The following is a 16746-nucleotide window of genomic DNA, read 5'->3' as shown; positions in this document are numbered from 1 at the left end:
CTTGAGGCCAACATTTACTAATCTAGTGAGTTCAATTAGGATATTGTTATTCACAGCATTAAGTAATTGTAAAATTTTACATAAAAAGGTGTTAGGAAAGCTCAATACGAATACGAATTACACTCCAACCATTTCCATGGTATATGGAGGAAAACAGTATTTACAATTATTTAAAGAAACAGGAAATAACAGAAAACATAACGAACGTTATTTACGACATACTATTTCCATACTACCGGAGGGATCTATTTACATCTAGACCTACGAAATTTGATAAATTTAGCCAGTTTAAAAGTTGGATCTCTTAAAAACATCAAGGTTCCGAAAGGTATTTAGATTTAAGTAGTTTTTTACGCAATCATTTGAGTGCTCGTCACGCCATCTGTAGTTGCCAATATCCCATTATCAGCGATGAAGTATCGAAGCGTCGAAACATAGATGCGTCTGAATTTCGGGTATGCCCCACAGAATTAGCCCATTGAAAAACAAACTAATTCTGACTCATAGTATGAATCTAATTTACAACACTGAAACTGGATCCCAGAGCCGAACAGATCAGTGATAATACTATGAAATTTCAGTTCAAAATTTCAAATATACATACAACATAAGCCTTGAATGTATAGAAAGTTCTGAAATCATATGATTAATAAGTATTTTTAAAATATATGAAGTAATTTCTATGAACAAAGGAATTTTTATGTACACGTCACAACCATCAAATGCAGGTGCATTTATTTGGCTTTTCAAAATCTCTAGCACTTCACTCATGTTCAATCCCAGGCAACGACGACTGCACTGAACAACTCTTTTTTCCTCTTATCGAATGTGAGTATTACCTTAATGACATTAATATTCAGAGAATGGTCTTGGCTTATGCAGCATTCAATTTTCTCTAACTTCCCCGTTTACTCCGGTTACTCCCGTTTCCCTGTCTTTTTCAGCGAAAAAAATGGCTACAGGAAAAATAGGTCTTCGCGTCATTTGTGGATTGGTAGAGTCTTAGGTAGGTACATATGATTGGTCGACTAGCCCATAATGACATCATTAGATTACCTACCTTGGTGATTCAATCTGTTGATAAATGTTTTTGAAAGAACCTTCAGGACGGGGGTGTAGATGGACGTTGTCGTAGGAGGGGGATTTATGGAGGCAAACATCTTTTTCTGGAAGTGTCTATAGGAGTAATTTGAGGATGTCGTATGGGGTTAATGAAACCATCGGGTTTTCAAACTTTTCCGAAATTTCTGGTGTATTGTTGTAGGGTATTTGGTGATTGGCGCATGCGCGCAAAAAGATTCTTGGGGAATGTTTTGTGTAGGAAAGTGTCAACTTGCCGAGGATAGAAAATCATGTCAGTCTTTCTGTATTATTGCTTTTGACGCGTGTGATGGAGCTGATGGCTTTTGTCGTTCGTACGCCGAGTGGAAATGCAAGGCGAGCGACAACCAGTCGGAATGTATCCTCGATGCCATGCGATAGGAGGAGAATAGTAAGGTAAATGAACGATGGACTAACGGACCCATCCTCCCTCGGCGGGGATTCGAACCTGATGGCATCGAGATAGCCACGGTTCGTGCCGCGGCTGAGTGTAGCGATGCCATGATCAGGTTCGAATCCCTGCCGAGGGAGGATGAAACCTACGAGCAATTGAGAATCCCGCAATGTTATCGATGGACAAAGTCCGAGTTATATTGCTGAAGATGACTATTAGAATATAGTCGAAACGCCGACTAAATTACTAGCACTATAGGAAACGTTTTCGGACTTTGCAGAATTGTTAATTGTTAGATTCGAAATTACACGATACCAACTTAGCATCTACCTCTTTGGAGTTTGAAATAATTGAAGGCGTGAAGGTGGATTCGATTAAAACACTAATTCTTATTTTCATGTCTGATGAGATAGTAACTAATGCAAAATAAAGATATTTGAATCGTATGGTTGCGTTATTTTCAAACTTAATTGGCACCTGAAAAATGTTTCGTAATCTAGATGATTTGTAAAAAAAAGTACGATGGTGCCGGGGCCTGTGAGAAGAAGACATCTTAGCAAATTGGACCGGCCCCAATGATTAAAACTTCGTAGATTCGAACTCGAAACCTGCCTAAGTATATTAGTTGACGTGTCCAACCCCGTTTCCCCCGCAGCTAGCTAAGCCGTTCACAAATAAACTTATCTGAATTCTAGCGGGATAGATTCTAACCCTGGGTCTACGGCGATCAACACGCCCGGTGTCCTAGATTCGAACCGGGTCTATTGGTGGACATGATTCCTAGTGATCATGATGCTAATGCTGGGGTCTAAAGTCTATTTCGATGTTCTACCCCCTCTTTTGGATTTTCACTGAACTAATATCACAATAGATCCTTTGTAAAGAATTCATAGATATTTGTGTATAGCAATAGGAGGTCGAGTTGAGAAAGCTACTGTGGCAGTCGATGGATTCTTTATCTGGCAGGCGAGGGTTTAGTAAAAGTATGTAAATAAATATGATGTACTTATTGATGGATTATCTAAAAGAAAATGGTTTTGAAATATCTAACGAATAAGCTATTGATAAGTTAAAAAATCGTAATAGGTTCTTATTAAACTTAGAAATTAAGTATCTTTATTTATTGTCCGCGAGTTTTTCTCCTAGCAGCGATTTACCGTGCACTATCTATAGAACGGGTTCGATCCTTGGCACCTTGGTTTGTCCCTCCCCATTCAGCACCGTAGTGTATTTGTAATTCTGCTACAGCACCAGTGAGTGCTGGTGACTCTACAACAATGTCTAGGAATCTCCGATCAGTAACCAGGGATGTACCAGGTTGGAAACAGGTCTGGTACTGATTCCGCGTTTTAGATGGATACTATATGAACGGACGGTAACTACGAGTCCTAGTTTAGTTTCAGCCCCGGCCTATTTGTATTTTAGTGGCCTGGATGCCGATAGATGATAACCAGTTTGTGCGAGGTTTTAGAACCCGTGTAAAATTGATACTGATTTCCGGTTTTCCAGATGACAAATAAAGAATAAATAGATATGTTCGGCCTAGTAATATGTACTGATTCTTTGAAATAGAAATTACGTCTTTCAAATTCCATTTTCTTTAAAAAATTGAACGAGAATTTACCGATGCTCTACAGAACCGTTATAACTGTCATGGTGTTCTCTAGGCTATGATGAACACAAGAAAACGCTGTCTTGATATTATTATCAACTGATATGTTTGTGTCTACGTGTCATGGTGGTTGCAGCATAAGAGAGAGAAAAAGAAGCTGTACTACATAATATGATACAATAGGTGGTTACAATAGATGATCCTTATGGGATGACATGAGGCCCGAAAAGGCAGATCTGATGCAGAAATTTCTGTTCAAAGCTTTAAGTTCCATATCGCTAAAGGCAATGTACACGTACGTACGTATGTATGCATGCATAAGCCGCGAATGTATAGAAACTTATGAAAATCTCATACGTAGAGCTATATCAATATGGGCATGTATGAACTTTTTATGTACATATCGATACCATCAAATGCAGCTTGTTCCAGAAAATCAAGAGTGTTCCGTAATCTCTAGTGCCTCACTTCAGTTGAGACCCAGGCAACGATAGCACTGAACAACTACATTTCTTCACTTGTTAAATGTAAGTATCATTTCATGATAATTTATCTATAAAGAATGATTTATGCTGCAATCAATCTTCCCCAGTTACTCGTTTTCGTGTCTTTTTCAGCGGTCTTGTAGAAAAGAAGATGGCTTCTCGAAAAAGTTTATGCGCAATTTGTGGATTAGTAGTTCTAGGTAGGCACATGATCGGTCGACTTCCCCCTATGACACCATTAATTTACTTAATTGTGATCTAATCCTTTTAATGAATCATGGCTGGTGCTGCAGAGAGGTAGTTAGTTGATGTCAAAGGGGATTCATGAAGCCATCTCCTTAAACATGTCCGAAGTTTCTTTCTGAAATGTTTGGCCGTATCTTTTTAGGGTATTTGGCTCTTGACGCTTGGGCGTTGGAATCTTGCGAAACAAAATGCAACGGCCCCAGTGGACCAGATGCGTCGTGCGTGTCTCTCTGTGAGATTGCTGATGAGACTTGCCGAGGAGACGATGGCTTCTGTAAACAAAGCTGTACTGGGCTCACCGAGGACGAGTGCGTCGAACTGTGCCGATTTTACGCCGACCAGGAATGCTCCGCGGATAACGACAAGCCTGAATGTATCTGTCGTACCATGCGAGAAGAGAATGGAGGGGTAAATGAAACTGTACAAGTGTTAATTACGAACTGGCTGTTTTCAGAGTGTCGGGCAACACAAGAAAGGCCGTAACTTTGTTAGATGAATAATCCGAGATTATGTTAGTCTTTAGTAGATCCGATCTATGTAGGCCTAAAGCAAGACGAACATGGACCTCTTTAGGGTCATGCATAGGCCTGTCTGGAGACTATTTTAGCACACCACTTAGTTTGAAATCACCTAGTTTATATATGGAAAAGGTTCCGTTATTCAGGGGCAAAGATCCGGATATTTAGAATAACCCCAAAAACTTCGTTGTAAGCACATTATAGTACCGGCACTCGAAGAGCGAGTCCCAAAGGGGCAATTAACGCCTGTCGGGGCTCTCGACCAACGCGACCTGTTAAGAAGGAAAGAAAGAAATGCACCGGTTTCCGTGGACACGAAATTCAGTTCCATGTAGCTGGAGTTGTAAGCTTCCAACGATACTCACGTGTCAGTACCGTATATGGCATTTTCATTATTGAAGAATCATTAAAAAAAACGTCGTCCTTGGTGCCGACTACAAAAGGAGTGAATATTCGAAAACAAAATTAAAGTGTGCCATAATATGTTATCTTGGAAAAATAGGGGGACTTAATCCACCTCTGTTATTGCTATCTTATTTAATGTAGGTCTGAAAGATTGACTAAGTTTGTAGTCAGAGTAGAAATATGTGTTTATTTTTATTCATTTTTTTTCAGGATTGTTCCGGTTAATAAATACGTCGGCAAAAGATATGGTGCGAAATTCGATTTCTTGTACAATATACAGTTCTGACTTGAAATCCAAAATTCGAGAATAATTTGAAGTGGATCCGATTACAATTCTAATTCCATTTTTGATGTCTGATATAGATACGAATGACAAATAAAGGCATTTGTCACGGAATGAGGGCGTTTATATTTTGAAACTATATTGGAACATTAAAGTTGGGTTAGTCAGTGGTGTACCAGAACACCGTTTCAAGATGGCGGCTATGTAGAGGGCGCGATGGGACAATACAGTGAGAACAGGACATTACCACCGCATACAACACGGGCCGAAAGCATCCGTAGCAATACTGGTATCAGTGGTATCGGGGTATCAGTAGTATCACCGGTCTCGGAGAGGATCGGACAGTATCGCTGGTATCAGTGGTATCGTGGAATCACTAGTATCACCGGTCTCGGAGAGGATCGGACAGTATCACTGGTAACAGTGGTATCGGGGTAGCAGTAGTATCACCGGTCTCGGAGAGGATCGGACAGTATCACTGGTATCAGTGGTATCGGGGTAGCAGTAGTATCACCGGTCTCGGAGAGGATCGGACAGTATCACTGGTAACAGTGGTATCGGGGTAGCAGTAGTATCACCGGTCTCGGAGAGGATCGGACAGTATCACTGGTAACAGTGGTATCGGGGTAGCAGTAGTATCACCGGTCTCCGAGAGGATCGGGCAGTATCACTGGTATCAGTGGTATCGGGGTAGCAGTAGTATCACCGGTCTCGGAGAGGATCGGACAGTATCACTGTTAACAGTGGTATCGGGGTAGCAGTAGTATCACCGGTCTCCAGAAGGATCGGGCAGTATCACTGGTAACAGTGGTATCGGGGTAGCAGTAGTATCACCGGTCTCCAGAAGGATCGGGCAGTATCACTGGTATCAGTGGTATCGGGGTAGCAGTAGTATCACCGGTCCCCAGAAGGATCGGGCAGTATCACTGGTATCAGTGGTATCGGGGTAGCAGTAGTATCACCGGTCTCGGAGAGGATCGGGCAGTATCACTGGTAACAGTGGTATCGGGGTAGCAGTAGTATCACCGGTCTCCAGAAGGATCGGACAGTATCACTGGTATCAGTGGTATCGAGGTAGCAGTAGTATCACCGGTCTCCGAGAGGATCGGACAGTATCACTGGTATCAGTGCTATCGGGGTAGCAGTATATCACCGGTCTCCAGAAGGATCGGACAGTATCACTGGTATCAGTGGTATCGGGGTAGCAGTAGTATCACCGGTCTCGGAGAGGATCGGACAGTATCACTGGTAACAGTGGTATCGGGGTAGCAGTAGTATCATCGGTCTCTGAGAGGATCGGACAGTATCACTGGTAACAGTGGTATCGGGGTAGCAGTAGTATCATCGGTCTCCTGAAGGATCGGGCAGTATCACTGGTATCAGTGGTATCGGGGTAGCAGTAGTATCACCGGTCTCCAGAAGGATCGGACAGTATCACTGGTAACAGTGGTATCGGGGTAGCAGTAGTATCACCGGTCTCCTGAAGGATCGGGCAGTATCACTGGTATCAGTGGTATTGGGGTAGCAGTAGTATCACCGGTCTCCAGAAGGATCGGGCAGTATCACTGGTAACAATGGTATCGGGGTAGCAGTAGTATCACCGGTCTCGGAGAGGATCGGCCAGTATCACTGGTAACAGTGGTATCGGGGTAGCAGTAGTATCACCGGTCTCGGAGAGGATCGGGCAGTATCACTGGTAACAGTGGTATCGGGGTAGCAGTAGTATCACCGGTCTCGGAGAGGATCGGGCAGTATCACTGGTAACAGTGGTATCGGGGTAGCAGTAGTATCACCGGTCTCCAGAAGGATCGGGCAGTATCACTGGTATCAGTGGTATCGGGGTATCAGTAGTATCACCGGTCTCCAGAAGGATCGGACAGTATCACTGGTAACAGTGGTATCGGGGTAGCAGTAGTATCACCGGTCTCCTGAAGGATCGGACAGTATCACTGGTATCAGTGGTATTGGGGTAGCAGTAGGATCACCGGTCTGGGAGAGGATCGGGCAGTATGCCATGAAGTTATAAGCAATAGTGAACTTTTAATTCTAGATATTTAAGATTCAAGCTAGTGTAGTATATTTGAAATGTGCGATGAACTGTGTTAATTTGTAGTAATGTTTTAATTCAAAGTTTGTATGATCATGATATCCTTAAGATGTTCCACAATAATAAATTAGATATATGTATCATAAATATGAATTAATTGACCTTAAGATTGTATCTACTTACACTACATTCAGAAGGAGGGCGATTTTTACCTACTTTGAGGAATTTGGATTTTAGGGGAATTTAACCCTGAGTATTTTTACCACTAGCCGTTTTATATACCATCGTCGAACTGTCTATTTTACAGATGCACAGCCACTATTTGACCATAAGTGGCAAGAAAATTATAAGTAGAGGGAACTGTCCCAGATTACCGCGAACAGCAGAATTAACAGAACGTTTCTTTACCCTGAGCAGATATTTGCGAAATTTGATGAAAAATTTAAATTGTGGGCAATGTACATCTCTTAACAAATACATAGTAAAATACCCACGATATATACCGTCATACTCTCTATACCGTCAAAATTTTCTTCACCGATGTGGATGGTATATCGGGGGTTGACTGTATTACAAAAGAAAATAATTAATTCAAGTGATGAAAATATAATAGTAATAAAACTTGACGAGGACGTATCCAGGAAAATGCAAAATGTGATTTACTTCTTTAAAATGAAATATTACACGCTTCCGCAAATTGTTCGCAAATGTTCTACATTTGAATTATCGATCCTGTAATGGGCTCAAGTAAAATTAAACTACATTCAGAAGGAGGGGGATTTTTACCTACTTTGAAGAATTGGGGATTTTTACCAAGGGGATTTTTACTGCACGGTAAAAGACACAGATTATCCGAGGTGATTGTGAAAAACACCAGGGAAAATTGGAAATTTTTGCAAAACTATTAAAGTTTTTCAACGAAAGAATATTACAGTATTTCATTGACTTTTGCTGTGAAATCAAATTTGGGGGGATTTTGGGTTTTTTTTTACCTAGGAGGGATTTTTACCTGTTACCAAATTATACTCTTCATCCATATGTGTACAGTTGCGTCCGCCTTACTCAGTGCTGGTCAACTTAGTATGACACTTAAGTTGTTGAATTTTACAAATAGGTATTTTGATGGACCTTCTATTTACACGGGATACGCCCATAATACCTCCGCCCAAAATGCCTCCGTCCAAAATCCCACACCCAGAATCCCTACACCCAGAATACCCTCATATGTGTCCAAAATACCTCCACCCAGAATTTAAAAAAAATACTATAATTATATTATTTAGATGTTTAAAGTACCACCAATATTGACTATTATACATGTATAGGATCATATATAATGTATTACGGTATATATAAACCTACTGAATAATAATTGAATAACAATTAATGACAATGTTCACTTGCAATTAGTTTTGGTTGGGAATATTAATTAGTTTATCTCATGTCTTTAATCTTATGCTAGATTTCTCTGGAAACTATTCAATATTTAGATTATAGAATATTAATTAGTCCTATAATCTAAGAAAACAATGTACTACATTTCGCTTTACACACTGAATTCAGTTCATTTCCATTTAAGTGCAACTATGATCACTGAAATTAACATTATACTTTGTTTTGCTCAATTAACTACTTTTAAACTATAGAACTTTGGTTTATTTGAGTATTGCCTGTAAATTAAAACTTGGGGGGGGGGACAAAATATTCATTCTAAAAAATTATATTTCTAATTGGTTCAAATTTTTGTCCTTCAGGCATAAACCCATTAGATCTAGGGCCTGGAGGTATTTTGGACACATATGAGGGTATTCTGGGTGGAGGGATTCTGGGTGTGGGATATTTGGGTGGAGGTATTTTGGGCGGAGGTATTATGACCCGGATTCATTTACACAGCCGATAGTCAATTGGTGAAATATTTTCAATACCAATGCTACTAAGGCTGAGTTGTGGTCAATGGTAGTTCATTCAATGTTATAAAAACTGTGATGATCTGATACATTACTGCGTTGTATGCTTTTGATATTTTTGTGTTGTATGACTTCATTGGTGATTATATTTCTCAGGTATCATTTACATTTTACTTTACATTTTATTGTATCATATATTGTACATAATAGCAATGATTTATTCTCCATAGTCTTAATCTGCAATCTTGATATTGGTTTATTGATGCATATGTTTGTTTACAATATACTTAATTAGGCTGTTTAAAATTGAGAAACACTAATTAGTGAGTGACTTGTGACTTAACTAATTTTTTTTTAAATAAAGAAGTTTCCAGTTTCTAGGCGCCATTTTGTGGCGGTCCCTCGAGGTCCCCATTGTTGCGATAATTTGCACTCATTTTTAATCATAAGTTTAGATTGAATATCATATAGTTCTGCAGTCCCTTGCTCGACGAAATTAATTTATACACCATTTTTAAGGAAACGAAATGCAGATATTTGCTGGCGTTTCTTGGAATTTTTGAACGCAACAATTGAGAACACTGACGATGTGACCCCAAGGACCGCATATCTTAACCGCGCGTAAAAGAAATCGCAACATTCATTAATTTCAAAATATCTAAGTATCTCTTAAAGCTATATTTCCAATTTTTACAGAGTTTAAAGAGGGTTATTTGCAGTTTAAGCCTGCGTTGAATATTTTTTTGAATATCTTTCCTGACGACTGATCTGTACCCGCTTGAGTTTGAGATTACCCGATAAAGTTAGATAATTTGATACGCCTTCAACAAATCTTCCAGGGGCCAGTTGCATAGTTATGGCTTAGACTTAAGACCAGTCTAAGACCAACTTAGTTCTATAGCCAATCTAACAACTTGAGACCAGTCTTAAGATTTAAGACCACTTTTGGACTTAAGTCACAAACTGTGCAACTGGCCCCCGATCCTTAGCTGCTATGTACTATTCAAAGTCAAAAAACTTAGTACGGAGAGTATTACCAGGCAGTGGATACGGCGCACCAAAAAATGAAACCAAATTTTGCAACTCTGGAAAATAAATACATGTACCACCGATAAAATTTCCACTGTAATACTAGTCAAACCTCGCTACAACGAGATCTTTTATAACGAAATATCGGTTTAATCAAACGTGTCCGGCGCAAAAAAGTCTACTGCTACCCCGATACCACTGTTACCAGTGATACTGCCCGATCCTCTCCCAGACCGGTGATACTACTGCTACCCCAATACCACTGATACCAGTGATACTGCCCGATCCTTCAGGAGACCGGTGATACTACTGCTACCCCGATACCACTGATACCACTGATACTGTCCGATCCTCTCAGAGACCGATGATACTACTGCTACCCCGATACCACTGTTACCAGTGATACTGTCCGATCCTCTCAGAGACCGATGATACTACTGATACCAGTGTTGCTACGGATGCTTTCGGCCCGTGTTGTATGCGGTGGTCCTGTTCTCACTGTATTGTCCCATGGCGCCCTCTACATAGCCGCCATCTTGAAACGGTGTTCTGGTACACCACCGAACAACCTAAAGTTGCGTGTATAATTTTCACCCAGTCCTGTAGTGTGGCTCCACAGTGATCTACGTCGCTCTACGATCCTTAGTGTACCCACTCTGTGGTACATCAGACAAAGGTTCTTGGTGAAGCATGATTATGTTTTATTAGTAAAATATTTGTGTCCAACACTATTTCAGTTATACACTAGCCGGCCGTTTCCGAATACCGACAGGATAGATTCGAACCCGGGACCTACCCTTTTATAATAACTTAAAATATTGGGACTCGAAACTATGCATTGCGCAAGTAATTTGATTACTGCTAGCCGTAAACAATCTAACTATACACCGGCTGGATGTTTTTGATGCGGCTTGTTTCATTTCGAAAAAAAATTTTTCTGGCGTGTATCTCTGATGACAGCGATTAGAAAATGAAGATTTACGCAAAAGATGGAACTGGGCATGTGTGGGATGCGAATGGTAATATGATTGGAGCTTCAGAATGTGTCGATACTGGTCGTCGATTGAATGATTTTCTTCTCAGACTCACTACACTATAAAAATTCTAATTCAAATCAAAATGACTTTATTGAATTTTAATCTAACGAAGCATCATTGTACACCGTACACGTCTACACCTACGCTAGTACATCACTGCTGGCACCCCTTCCTGATGCTAGCCCCTCTTTCAGGCAGCGGTTTAAGACACCGCAAGATTTTTAGGCAAATTTTTTCACGCAGTGGATATTTTACCGTATACGGCTGAGTGTTTATTTACACTATTTTACCGTGCATCGTCGCTGATTGGCTGATTAACGCCGCGCATGCGCACAGAGGTAATAGAGCGGATAGAGCGAGACTCAAACCCGGGCCAGTAAATCACTAGCATAGCGTCATACCACTAGACAACCAAGCTTGCTGAAAACCAACCGAATGTTTTAACTATCTATATTACCTCACCTTACCCTAATCCTATTCCTAGGGGTAGAACGGAACCCTCTGGACCCTCTTGACACTAACCTATCGAAACCCTAACCCTTAACCCAATAAAATGTAGTTTTTGTTAATACTATAGTTAATACTATAGTAGTTAATACTATATAGTAATAATGTACGGTAAAATAGCAGATGTAATTACTTTGCCGTATACGGTTAAATATCCACTTCGATTTTTTTCACCGTCCTGAAAAACCTTATACGTCAAAGTGGAAACTTGGTGAAGCGCACAGCCAGTCTTAAGTTTTAATGAATAAATAGAGGCGAGTGCCCTTCCCAACTCATATAGAATTCTACATTGTAAAAAAACATAGGTTTTGCGGGGGGCACCTGTGTTCGGCGAAGTCCGTGGCCAAAGAAAATCACCAAAAATATCGAAGATTTATTCAAGCGAAGATTCGAATATCAATACATGTATAGAAAAGGAATTCATTTTTGCGAAAATTTGATTTTATTGAAACTTTAGAATGATGAAACTCTTTTTTTTTCTAATGTTTAGATGCTCAGGAGTTGCGCGAAGTTCACAGAATCGTCGGTACATTGATCGGTTGTCTACCACGAAAACCGCGGCAAAATGTTCAACTGTCGTTACCTTTGGAGTTGCTGCCCGAAGAGGTGAACCTTTTACTGAAAATAGGTCTGTTTTGAATGACTATTCTTCTGCCAAGGGGTAAATAGCCCCTTCACACCCCGGCTAATTCAAACCAGGGGAAGGAGAGGTAGTCTTAATATCAGACGATACACGGGTTCTGCTACGACAATGGTTGAATACTAAAAAGTTGGGGGAGGGCAGCGATTCAATGCATTAAAGAGTTTAATTCAAATTATCTAAATTGACTAAAATGTACTGTAATGGAGCTCTTTGAAGTTGATGCCTTGTCTATCCTGGAGCTTCTCCACCAACCAACAAATGCAAAACAACAACCTGCGGGAAATAGTATAAATCACTTTTATTTTACAGAGTGGTTGCCTGATAGGCGACTGCCAACAAACTAACTCTATTCTTGCCAGAACTTCAAACTATATACAGTCCCATGAAGCTGGCAGCACTGACTGGAGGCTATCGAAGGGATCTGCCGAATTAACAGCCTGGCAACAGTACTTAAATTAACAACACCCAATGAACGGCAGCGTTTCATTAACTTGAGATATGTTTGTAGGTGTAGCTGAACTGGTGGATGACAGTCAAATACCGCAGACCCCTTCAGACCAAATAGTCACTAACTATAAACATTTCAGAGAAAACAGTTTCCTAGAACAGGTAGGATAGTCTAATGATGTCATAGGGGGATTTATGGAGTTTACATTATTTCTTGAAATTTCTTATAGGGGGACTTCCGATGATAACATTGGCATTCATCTTTTCTGGAAGGGTCTTCAGGTCAAGTTCCTCCATTCAGGACAACTTTTGACCCTACAAAACTGTCTTGAATGTCGACAATGATGTCATAGGGGTGTAAGCTGGTGGCCATATTCATTTCTAGAAGGGTGTCTGGTTTTCAGGTCGAGTTGTGTAAAGCCGAACGGAGACGAGTTATCTTAAAAAACCGCGACCGCATTATCGAAGGAAGGAGAAAGAAGGCGGCAAAAATGCGTAAATTAAAACGAGGTTCGTGTCTGCGGTGATTTGAATCCCGATCGGATTGAGGCGGTAGCTGCAACCTACTTACACTCGTTATCCTTGTCACTTCAGGGGTCGATGATGATAATGACGATGAAGCTGATAATGATTTTAATGTCGATGATATTCAAATCAAACCAATCACTGAATCTCAATCTCTGATTCAAATTCCAACCGGTAAGAGTATCTAGCGGCGCCGTAATTTGATGATGTCATAGGGGGATTTATCAGAGGTTGAAATCTTAACTGGATGTGGCTTGGAGTGAATTTGATAATGTCATAGATGGATTTATTAGGGGTGGATTGGACATCTTACTTGGAAGTGGCTAGGAAGTAATTTGAAGATGTCATATGGAGATGAAAGGAGTTAGCCATCTTTTCTAGAAGTGTCTACCCGTATATGGGGTGATTAAATGATGTCATAGGGGGATATAGATGTAGACATGTTTTCTTGAAGTATCTATATAAGTGTAACCTGATGATGCCATAGGTGATATATTGAGAGGTGCAGTGGCCGAGTGGTTTAAGCCGCCGTCACTGGTCTCGTCAATCCAGGGTTTATAGGTTCAAACCCTGGTGGCGACAGAGTTTCTTGGTCGAAGGTTCTTCTCTGGTCTCTCCCCCATTTGGTCCCGCTTATAATGCCCAGCGTGGCACTTAGCAGGTTGAGGGTGTTAAAAAAAATTTATGAAGGCAGCTATCTTTTCTGGAAGCATCTATTTTGGTAATCTGATGATGTCATAGGGGGATTTTTGAAGGCAGTCTAGTTATTTCTATTGTGTATTTCCATAAGTTGTATATTTTCAGCTAACTGGTTGCCCTCTGATGGTGAGGTATCTCGTGTTGAGTGGAGTTATCCTCAAACTGACAGACAGCGTGTGAGGTGTCGGGTGTTCGAGGATCTCTGGCGGCGAGGTTATTTCCTCACGAGCGGGAACAAATTCGGCGGCGATTTCCTCGTTTATCCGGGTACGAGTAGAAAACCGCACTCATTCTATTAATAATAGCTCGAGAATTACCGTAATCTTTCTAAAATGATTCGTGACTTTAGTTTCACACTTGAAATGCAGGTTTTGAATGTGTCGTACTTATTCTAATAATTAACGGAGTATTTATTCTATTGTTTTCGCAGGTGACCCGGCGCTGTATCATTCGATGTACGTAGCCGTATGTCGCCTGTACACGGGCCCGATGAACGCCTCGGAGATCGTGTCCATGGGCCGCATGGGCACGAATGTTAAAAAAACCCTACTACTATGCTCGGTAGACGACGATGAAGGCACCTCTGGCAACCTAGTGTACACGTCTATTCGTTGGACGGGAATTGTGTGACTAAAACAACGAGCAGACTCGGATCTGCCACGGAAATGAACTATTCCTTATTCGATTCAAAATTTGGAAACTTGGTCCAATTTGTTGATTGAGTCATTTATTTTTTGTTTTTATTAGAAATAAAGTTTTGTAAAATAACCATTGTTTTAATTTAAATCCCTTACAACGGTGACCCAGGTTTGAGCCCAATCCATTGATGTTGATTCTAGGTGGCATGGACGCTGGAAAGAGGATAAGCACAGGCATCCCATGGCATGTTTGAAACTGATATATTGGTCACTTCATCATGTATGCAGCAGTTCCACATAGATGTAACTCGGCTTTCATGTATAACCCAGAAATTGTTCAATCTGAAGCTTATCCTTTTTATCAATTCAATGATGAATAGAAACGAATAAAATCTATACTAAAACGCTATTATTAATGATTCATACACGATCGCCATCTATTAGAATTTCCCGGAACTAAGTGTTTCTGCGATCTAGCTCTAACAATTCCTGGAAGTGCATGCTTACACACATTCGCCATCTATGAGACTAAACTAGAACTACCAGAAACCCGTAAAACCGGTTTGAGATATTATTACAGTCGTTTCGAAATAAGTTCAAATACGTTAGACAAATAATTACGTTGTCTAATCATTTAATCAACAAGTAATTTGAATATGTTTTGAATTGATAGATGTGTTTTAAATACCATATATTTTCATTTCGGGGGGTTCTTACAATTTTCTTTGATGTATAAAGGGTATTTCGATGCTTTACCCCATCTGTTGGATTTTCATTGAACTAAAATCATAATAGCTCCTTTGTGAAGAATTCTTATTCAAAACTTAATTGCTTTTAGAAATAATTGTAAATAAATTATCGATAAGTAAGAAAATTCGTTATTGGTTCTCTTATATCCTAAATACAAAATTAGGAGTATCCCAGGTTCGAACCTTGACTTTTGTCTGGGTGGTTTTTTTCTTTTCTTGGATCAGCATCAGACCGGGCTCAAACCTGGGGCACCACTATTTATCATTTATTTAGCAACAGGACTCGCAGAATCGAACCAGGGGCCGTAGACCAAATTCAAACCAGGTGTTTTGATACCGATTCAGAGTGGTCCCGACATTCAGTGAATAACCAGGGGGTCCTGGGTTCGAGCCTGGTCTATCGATTCAGAACCAACTGTGAATCGGTACTTAAATGGACCAACTGTGAATCAGTACTAAAATAGACTAATTAGAAGACAGATGTTTGGTGCAAAGGTGCTGATCCTAAGTTGCACTGATGCTGAACAAAGGATCTATTGTGATTTTAGTTCAGTGAAAATCCGACAGAGGGAGTAGAGCATCGAAATACACTTTAGACGCCAGATAAAAATACAAAAATCTCCCGAAATGAAAATATACAGTATTTTCAGTGCATCTATGAATTGAAAACATATTCAGATTGCTCGATTTTGTAGCAAATTATCTTGGATGTGTATCAGTAGACCGGCCTCGAACCTGGGGCCGATTCAGAGTGGTCCAGACATTCAATGGATAACCAGGGAGTCCTGGGTTCGAACCTGGTCTATCGATTCAGAACCTACTGTGAAGCAGTACTAGAAATAGACCGCGTTTGTAGATAACATGTTAACACCTATTCAGCGTCCTGAACACTAAGAATGAATAGAGTTAGCTACAAACGCGATCTATTCTGGTACTGATTCACAGTTGTCCAGATGATGAATAGAGAATTAAGACTGGGATGTTTGGTGCAGAGGTACTGATTCTGATCTGTGCTGATGCTGATCAGACGTCGAATTCATCATTGATTACCGTATGAAAATGCATATAGCATTTACACAAAGGATCTATTGTGATTTTAGTTCAGTGAAAATCCGACAGAGGGGGGAAAACATCGAAATACACTTTGGACGCCAGATAAGAATACAAAAACTTCCCGAAATAATAATATAAAGTGTTTGAAATGCATCTATGAATTCAATACATATTCAAATTGCTTGTAAATTCATTAATTTTGCAACGTAATTATTTGTCCAACGTATTTGAACTTATTTAGAAACGACTGAATCATAGACATTTCACACCAAAGAATAGATATAGAGAATATAGCGGTCGTTTCTAAATAAGTTCAAATACGTTACGAAAATAATAACGTTGCCATATTGATTAATTTGCGAGTAATTTGATTTTGTTTTAAATTCATAGATCCATTTAACACACTGTATGTTATGATTTC

The 16746-nt window shown here is 40.1% G+C and overlaps 2 protein-coding genes across 2 annotated transcripts; both read left to right on the top strand.

The window, feature by feature from the left end:
- The first annotated feature begins 3496 nt into the window (after positions 1–3496).
- Positions 3497–5151, top strand: LOC141910200 (uncharacterized). Its single transcript, XM_074800914.1, has 4 exons — positions 3497–3634; positions 3725–3792; positions 3981–4246; positions 4972–5151. The coding sequence occupies exons 2-4, from the start codon at positions 3744–3746 to the stop codon at positions 4984–4986; spliced, it is 330 nt and encodes a 109-aa protein (XP_074657015.1). The 5' UTR covers positions 3497–3634; positions 3725–3743; the 3' UTR covers positions 4987–5151.
- A 5747-nt stretch (positions 5152–10898) lies between these two features.
- On the top strand, positions 10899–14595 carry LOC141909857 (tRNA-splicing endonuclease subunit Sen34-like). Its single transcript, XM_074800513.1, has 7 exons — positions 10899–11046; positions 12062–12199; positions 12723–12823; positions 13066–13171; positions 13256–13360; positions 13991–14152; positions 14316–14595. The coding sequence occupies exons 1-7, from the start codon at positions 10998–11000 to the stop codon at positions 14513–14515; spliced, it is 861 nt and encodes a 286-aa protein (XP_074656614.1). The 5' UTR covers positions 10899–10997; the 3' UTR covers positions 14516–14595.
- The last annotated feature ends 2151 nt before the right edge of the window (positions 14596–16746 follow it).

This window comes from Tubulanus polymorphus, chromosome 8, assembly GCF_964204645.1.
Source record: "Tubulanus polymorphus chromosome 8, tnTubPoly1.2, whole genome shotgun sequence".
In the NCBI taxonomy this organism is placed as follows: Eukaryota; Metazoa; Nemertea; class Palaeonemertea; order Tubulaniformes; family Tubulanidae; genus Tubulanus; species Tubulanus polymorphus.
Note: the sequence above shows the minus strand (reverse complement) of the source record. Positions and strands in the feature narration are given on the sequence as shown.